The following is a 7,718-nucleotide window of genomic DNA, read 5'->3' on the forward strand; positions in this document are numbered from 1 at the left end:
GTGGCACTGAGATGTCGTTTGTAGACGGTGCAACTGAAGGGCAAACAGCCGGTTTCGCCGATGCACCCACCAGCAACCCCATGGGTAACGCCGCAATGATTGACCCTCAATCCTTCGTCAGTAAGGCGTGGGGTTTCGTAAGATTTCCTGCTGAAGCCGTGAGGCAGCAGCTCAATCGCGTGCGTCCGTGGAGCCAATTCTTCGACAGGGAACAATTTGCCTCGCCAGAAGGGTTTGGTGATGCGGTCTCGCGACTTCGCTGCAACGTGGTGCACTTCTATCACAACTATTTCGTCGTGGCGCTACTCGGATCATTAATTGTCCTGATAGTCAATCCAATGTTTAGTATATGCATGTTTCTCATGCTGCTAATGTGGGCATACACTCACAAAAAGCAGATGGAGGCGGCGGAGACAAATGTGAACCACTTGTTGATAGGAAACTACGAGATTTCGTTTTCCAAGGCGTATATTCTCATTAGCATTTTTGGCATAATATCCTTTTTCTTGTTTAACGGCAGTTCTGTTATGTTCTGGATGTTTTTTGCTTCATTAGGCGTTGCAACCGTACATGCGGTGTTACGCAAACCCCATTCGGAGAATGAATTGGCCCATTTTGTGTAGGAAATTGGAGTAGGGGAAACGTGTGCGTGTGGCTCCCGATATCGTTGTGGTCATTCATTAAGAAATAAGGCCTGCATGTTCAACAGATGCTGGGTGAAGGAAAGAAAGGCGGAAATTGCAATAAGGATAGAGGCCCTAAGATCGTGAATTTTTTTTTTAAAAAAAGCGAAAATTGGAGAGTGGTGGACTGTAGACGGGCACCGTTCTTTGCAACTTGGCATGCACGTAGAAGAGCAAAGTCGTGAAAATTGAACTGATGACATTGTGAGGCGCATGTTCTACCTCTAATGGTGGAGAAAAAATGGTTGTGAGGGAAAGAAACGGTTATGAGAGACGACCTGCTTGTAGTCTTTATCTTGTGGGGGGTTTCCTGTGTTGTGGTATGCGTACAGGGGGAAAATAAGGTGCACCTTAGGAAAGTTGAAGGCATGGAGAATTTAACTGCCCCGGGTGAACGCCATGAACTCTATCACCTCTTCAGTGAGACTTCGAGAGAATTTTTTCTCCGACGGTTGTGTATGTGTGTGGGTTGATTTCTTGAAATGTATATGTACTCCTTTTGACTGCATTTTTCAGAAATCTATGTGCGCTGGCGGATTGCATACAAATAGAGCTGTTGTTACCGTTTGTATGAAAAGGGGAAGCTGACGCTGGGCTGGTATATCTTTTTGGTGTCGTTTTTTTTTTTCAAAAATTTTCAGCGTTCTTGTTGATATGTTCCCTTTCCTCCCACCATTGCGGCCATATGTACAAACATATACACGCGTCACTAAAAAAGAGAGATGACAGCACTGGTGGTCCAGCGGTTTCGCGAGTGCCAGAATTTATTGGACTCAGTGGTGACTAACCTCTGTGCCATTGAAAACTTTACCTCGCAGCGTTCCACCGTGGAAGAGGCCGCACGGCGGCTCCGCTCCTCCACGTCCGTCCGGGATGCCGCGGTACCGCTTTGCTGCACGGACCCATTGGGGATGTTAGCCGTTTTCCCCGAGTCTGCTGTGGAGTTAATCATCGCTCAACATGATGATGATATGGCTGCTCTACTTCGCTCTTTGAACAGCACTCAACAGATGTGGGGGAAGAAGTTGCAGCAGGCTAAAGAGGCACTGCAGTCGGGAGAAAGTGGGAAGGCCAAGGATGCGAATGTAGCAGACAAACAGAGGGACGTGTCACAAGTTATATGCACACGTAGTTTCATAGCAGTGCTGTCGCAGATGCATGGGTGGCTGAGAGCGCTTATTTTAGCCCTAAGAGCCGACTTGGCAAATCCACCGCGAGCGGTAAAACTCTCGGAATTTTTGTCAGCTCACGACCCGCCATTGAAAAGCGATATTACCCCTGTTGTAATTGTGTCTCTAGAAGCAGCACTGGGACAACTACCGGATAGGGTGAGGCGTGAGTGGGAGTTATGTACTTCGCAGCACATGGTTGATGAGGCATGGGTGATGCTACTGAGTTGAAATCCGACGCGCTTAGATTTCAGCTCACATCGAGTTGTGACCGGTGAGGTAAGAGGGAGTGACTTTACATGGAAACCTTGTAAGACGGTTTGTTGCTTGACTTGCTGCTTATTGCCTTTATTTCGTCTTCACAGCACTACTGAATTCCCGGACACCCATTACGTGCAAAGGGGTTGAACATGGAGCAAAATAAAGAGGGGGGAACATTACATTGGTGGTGCGCCACTCGTGTCCTCAGTAACCCTCTTTGTTGCGAGCATGGAGTGGGGAGGCGGATTCATGTTTTGTTTGAAAACGTAAAAAAAAAACTCTCTCTCCGCCACCTAAAACCTTTATATTGCGAAGGGACATAGACACACACACTCTTTGTGAAAAGACGCCTTTAATTATGGTTCACCGTCAAGATGGAGCAGTCGTGCACTGCTCGAGAGAAACCGGCAGACTAAGCGCCATTATCGCACCTTCCATCCTTGCTTCGGACTTCGCCCAGCTCTTAAGTGAGTGCCAAAGTGTTTTGTCACCTGAGGGTGGAGCAGCAGATTGGCTTCATGTGGATGTTATGGATGGACACTTTGTCCCCAACATTTCTATAGGTATGTGTGTTGTTCAGTCGTTGCGCAGCCACCTGCAAGATGTCTTCTTGGATGTTCACTGCATGGTCAGCGACCCCGATCGTTGGGTTGAAGAAATGGCGAAAGCTGGTGCCACGCAAATGACATTTCACGTTGAAGCGGTAGCAGACCCCAAGGCTGTCGCCCGTCACATACGTGCTGCAGGTATGTTGTGTGGTGTAGCGTTGAAACCAAAGACGCCCGTAAGCTCTGTTTTGAACCTTGTAGAAGAGCAGCTGATCGACATGGTATTGGTCATGACGGTGGAGCCGGGTTTTGGCGGTCAGTCTTTCATGCAAGACATGATGCCGAAGGTGGAAGAGCTTCGTGCAAGGTTTCCGTGTTTGAATATACAAGTGGATGGAGGAATTGGACCAGGAACAATCGATGCGCCTGCGAGGGCTGGGGCGAATGTAATTGTGGCGGGAACATCTATTTTCAGGGCAGACTCAAGGAAGGAGGCCACAGAAAGCATGCGACGCGTCGTGCAGGGTTATCTGGGATCCACAACGAGTTAGTTGGCAGTGGGCGAGTAACAATCATGCATTTTAGGATAAAACGAAGCTCGCGGGGAGATTAGTGAGAGTAGGGACTACTTAACTACAGAGAGCGTTTACGTATTATCGGTGTCTAAGGCGATACGTGTTTATTGATGAATTATTTATATGTATGAGCGAACGAATGTTAGCGTTTCTGTAGATATATTAACACTTAACAACCAAACCGAAGCGCGTCCTTTGGGTAAAGTATCATCATGAAATTAACATATCCTGTTGCTTTTTGAAAAAGCTTTGACTCGCGCTCTCAAAAAAAAAAAACAAATAAATGTGTCAACGAAGCATTGTTTTCTTATGTTTATTGTTATGAACTGCTCCAGTGCAGTACGGAGAGGAAGTAACGTTGTCTCGTCTCTATGAGAAAGGGAATATTTTCTCACATCATCGATAGGATCGCCGGGGTTCCACACAGGAGCGTTGCCGCAATTCCATATGGGCAGTGGTTTAGTCTCTATGTGCAGTGTTTGAAGGCTCATCAGCGAAACACTGCAGCAGGGAGAGATGCCAATGAGCTGAAGGTTGCACGCCAAAACCTGGATGTGTCGCTTCTTAGCAGCGTGGTATCGCAGAAGTGGACTGAAGTCATTGTTCCGAGTGACGATAAGTGTGATGCTCGTCAACCGCGATCATCAGTCGGAAACGTGTTGTGGTGGCACGAGAGCGCTGAGGGTGCATGGCTCAGCTCCAACAATAAAATCCGTGGTTTGGAACTGGTAACTACGTCATTTTTGCTTGAGCCTCTTCTTGCAGGTCGCTCCATCGCTGCATGGACAGAGACAGTGCAACAATCAAGTGCCGCCGGTGGTCCGCTAATGCAGAATGACAAAGGGCAACCGAGTTTGTCACCTAACAAGAGTGGAGTGTTGGTAGTAGTGGTGCCGTTCTCAACTCTCTTCCAACTACGTGCCGAAGCTTACCCACGCGCACATACAGCGTCAGCAGACGGGGAGAACACCCAGCAGAGGCAGTTATCCCTTCAGGAACGCAGAGCGCGCGTGGCCGTATTAAATTCCCTGCATCAACTTATGGAACTGCAGTGCAACAGCAACAACCGTTGGACAAATGTGGAATTTGCAATATGGAGTCCTGTGTCTGAGTTCGACGCGATAATGCATATATCGCAGGTACGCCTAAGTCTTCCAGATGCAGCGAAAAAACGCATCACACTGGAGACTGTATGCGAGTGCGAGGCCACTCGCTCTGCATACCTGGCGCATTACTTGACCCTTACAAAGAAAAATGTGCCCCTCGCGGTGCTCGCGCCTCAATCTCGGCAAACAGAACTGCAGCAGGTGCCTATCACGAACAGCTGTGTCAGGGCGCAATCGGCCTGTGAATCGGAAGTGAGACGACAGGGCCATTTGAAGAGGAGCACTGTGCACAGACAAGCGGTCACTGGATGTAGCGAACTAGTCAGACGTATGGCAACGCGTGAGGAGAACCTACGGCAGATTATGATCCCTTGACTTTGTTCATGGTCTCTATGCTTATTGTCTTCCACGGTTCATCACCTTCATTGTTCAATTCATGGGAAAGCAATTTGGGGAGGGGGATTGTGCGAATTGCGACTTTGAAACTTCTATTTCTCCTCTTGCGAGTCACTGTGTTGGTGGGAAATGGAAGGATAATTCTCTCTTATGCTGTGTCACCCGTCTCAACTATAATTTCCCCGTTGCCACAAGTTCTTCCCTTTGTTGCACCCACTCACGGGTCCTCTTGTCAGTGTGGCATGCTGGAAACCGTTGTGAAGGTAGCGGAAGGCATTGAGTTTTAGAACGTGAGTGAGGCAGTTAGCCAGCTGGCATGGACTCGGTTTGCCCGGAGCGATCTGTGACGTGTGTTACATGGAACCATGATGGAAGCAACTTGGCAGTAGGTCTACGATGTGGTTTCATCATTTACAGCACGGAGCTACTGCACCTTGTCGACGGGAAATTGTTTGAAATCCTTTTCCAGCCCGTTGATGGTGGCGCAGGGTTAATTGCTTTGCATGGACAATGTAACCTAGTTTTTATCTCTGGGTGGGCGTACGATCACAGGGCCACTGTGGCAATATACGACCTTTCCGTGAAGGGGGAGGAGCACGACTCGCGTGACCGTGCTGTGCTGGCGAAAGTGACGATGGCAGAGGCAGTGAACGGGTTGTGTTTCCACCCGCTTTTAGTGATGGTTGGAACAGAAAGCGGTTTGGTACATGTCTTTAACCAGAAGCTCGAAAAGATACAGGAGTACAAAACGTCGCAAAAAATTCGGACGTTCGCCGGTGCCACGAGCAAAATGGCATTAGGCACAATGTTGGACAAAGAGGTGGCCGGTGGAGTTAATTACTTACTACTGCGTGGAGTTGTCGCCGGCCCAACCCCTGGCAGTGTGCGGTGTATCCGCTACGTCAGTGAGCGAAGTATGGAAGTTGAGTCGTCACAGTCTTCTCTTGAGGAGGAGGGTGGATGCGCGGCTGGACCCCTTGAAGAAAGCGTTGTCGAACTGCACACAGCAGAGGTGCAGTGTATTGCCATTACGGTGGACGGTCGTTGTGCGGTCACCGTTAGCGCACGGGGGACGATGCTCAAACTGCTTGACGTAAGGAAAGGGGTGGTAATCGGCCAGTACTCGCGTGGAGCGGCGCCTAACACAGTTCTCTCATTGGCATTACACCAATGGATCGACCGTACAGTCCTAACGTGCATCTCAGATTCAGGGACACTCCATATTTTCCATGGTCCCCCATTAAAAAGGTCCAGTGAGCACCATGAGACAGCTGACACGACAACCGATGCAAAGTGGTCGGTCCCAGTCGTGCAGCGATTTAACGACTACATTAGCAGTGTGGGTGCGAAGTTTCGGATCACCATACCTGAGGATGGGTTGTCTGACGTTCATTGCAGAGAGAGATTGGATGTCGGTATGGCATACAGCACAGTTGTTCGCATTCACGATGCGAGCCTCTCACCCACTATTTTGGTTGCGCAGCGTTATATTAAGAGGGATGGTACATCGTCAAAAGGTCGTTTGCTATTCATCAAAGTGGATATGGCGGCAGAGGTGCCTGGTGTAGCACGGACAAAGGACCTGCGCAGCTTCTACTTTCCAAAAAGTGAAATGTAGAGTTTGTTGTGCAGCCCATACCTCCAGCAGAGCAAATTACCGAGGTGTGTGTGGGGGAGGGCGAAGGACGCATAAAGCGTTCGCTGTTGCAGGTGATTAGTGTCTTTTTTTTACTTTTTTTCAAAGTGTGGTTGTTTTTTGTCCGCACACTGTTCTTTCATTTTTGTTGTAGAAACAAGAACACGCCACCATTCTTGCTTGCTACTAGGTGCGTGCACGTGCGATTCATTGGGTCGGTCCCCGTTTCCTGTTCTGTGGCTTATGGCGTGTTCCCACGATTTAACTCCTTCCCTTTGTGTCACACCATGTTTCGTTAGAAGGGAGAGGTAAAAAGTTACGAGTCATTTCAAATCGATGTTCTACATTGACGATTTATTTTGGACATCGTTGAACTACGCCACGAGCTGGGTGGGCCTTGTCAGCATCCTAACGTACCTGTTGGTGGTGCTCCTGCAGCAGTTGGCGCTGCACGTGCCGCAGAACCTTAAGAAGAAGTACGCAGCCGAATGGGCTCTTGTAACAGGGGCGAGCAGTGGCATTGGAAAGGCCATTGCGGAGAAGCTTGCCGAGCAGAAGATCAATGTTGTTCTTGTTGCATTGGATGACCCACTTCTGAGTAGTACCTTCGCGGAACTGCAACAGAGGTACCCCAAGCAAAGTTTCAGGAAGGTAGGAGTTAATCTGGGTGAGGAAGGGATGCGGTACATGCAGCCTATCGTCGAAGCAACAAAGGACCTTCATATCAATTTGTTGTTCAACAACGCCGGTTACATCAACACAGGACTCTTCGCCGACACCACCATTGAGCGGCTGCGCGCCAATATGGAATGCAATGCTGGATGTGCTGTGCCAATCACGCACCATTTCTTGCGTCAAATGCTGCAGCGGCAACAGCGAGGTCTTGTGAGCTTCACCTCCTCCGCCTCGTGTTACCTTCCCGGACCAACCGCTACGTTATACAGCCCAACTAAGGCTTTTCTAACAAACTTTGCAACTACTGTTGCGGCGGAGGTGCGTGACGCGGGTGTTGATGTTGTGGTCATTCACCCTTCACCTGTCAACACAAATTTCTACAAGAACCAGGGCCCACTGCTCAACTCACTCAAGACGGCACAAAGCGCAGCTGGTTCGCCAATGAACATCGCTGAACAAATATTCGCCGCCGCGGGGCGCCTGACGGTTTGGGACCAGGGAGTTACGTGTGCCGCATTCCGTATCGTGAACAAAGTCATCGACTTTCAGTTGTTTTCTGAGCTCGTCGTTCGCTTTGCGTGGCTGAACGGTGACCACAAAAGGCTCGTAGCAAATTCCAACACACGCGGGAAGAAGCAGTCCTGATTATCGAAATAACTTTTTTTTTTT

General features: G+C 49.2%; 5 protein-coding genes and 1 pseudogene across 6 annotated transcripts; all 6 read left to right on the forward strand.

Moving 5' to 3' along the window:
• The first annotated feature begins 2 nt into the window (after window positions 1-2).
• On the forward strand, window positions 3-623 carry TEOVI_000721100:pseudogene (annotated as a pseudogene). The gene has a single exon. A coding segment is annotated over exon 1 (621 nt).
• A 782-nt stretch (window positions 624-1,405) lies between these two features.
• TEOVI_000721200 (uncharacterized protein) lies at window positions 1,406-2,083 on the forward strand (the record flags this gene model as incomplete). The annotated part of the gene is made up of 1 exon (XM_067220585.1): window positions 1,406-2,083. The coding sequence occupies one exon, from the start codon at window positions 1,406-1,408 to the stop codon at window positions 2,081-2,083; it is 678 nt and encodes a 225-aa protein (XP_067076686.1).
• Window positions 2,084-2,471: 388 nt separating this feature from the next.
• On the forward strand, window positions 2,472-3,212 carry TEOVI_000721300 (ribulose-5-phosphate 3-epimerase, putative; the record flags this gene model as incomplete). Its single annotated transcript, XM_067220586.1, has 1 exon — window positions 2,472-3,212. The coding sequence occupies one exon, from the start codon at window positions 2,472-2,474 to the stop codon at window positions 3,210-3,212; it is 741 nt and encodes a 246-aa protein (XP_067076687.1).
• Window positions 3,213-3,607: 395 nt separating this feature from the next.
• TEOVI_000721400 (uncharacterized protein) lies at window positions 3,608-4,717 on the forward strand (the record flags this gene model as incomplete). The annotated part of the gene is made up of 1 exon (XM_067220587.1): window positions 3,608-4,717. The coding sequence occupies one exon, from the start codon at window positions 3,608-3,610 to the stop codon at window positions 4,715-4,717; it is 1,110 nt and encodes a 369-aa protein (XP_067076688.1).
• Window positions 4,718-5,054: 337 nt separating this feature from the next.
• On the forward strand, window positions 5,055-6,356 carry TEOVI_000721500 (uncharacterized protein; the record flags this gene model as incomplete). The annotated part of the gene is made up of 1 exon (XM_067220588.1): window positions 5,055-6,356. The coding sequence occupies one exon, from the start codon at window positions 5,055-5,057 to the stop codon at window positions 6,354-6,356; it is 1,302 nt and encodes a 433-aa protein (XP_067076689.1).
• Window positions 6,357-6,710: 354 nt separating this feature from the next.
• TEOVI_000721600 (3-ketoacyl-CoA reductase, putative) lies at window positions 6,711-7,694 on the forward strand (the record flags this gene model as incomplete). The annotated part of the gene is made up of 1 exon (XM_067220589.1): window positions 6,711-7,694. One exon carries the CDS (start codon window positions 6,711-6,713, stop codon window positions 7,692-7,694), a length of 984 nt encoding a protein of 327 aa, XP_067076690.1.
• Window positions 7,695-7,718: the final 24 nt, after the last annotated feature.

Source organism: Trypanosoma equiperdum (genome assembly GCF_001457755.1).
Source record: "Trypanosoma equiperdum strain OVI genome assembly, contig: ctg_1189, whole genome shotgun sequence".
NCBI lineage: Eukaryota > Euglenozoa > Kinetoplastea > Trypanosomatida > Trypanosomatidae > Trypanosoma > Trypanosoma equiperdum.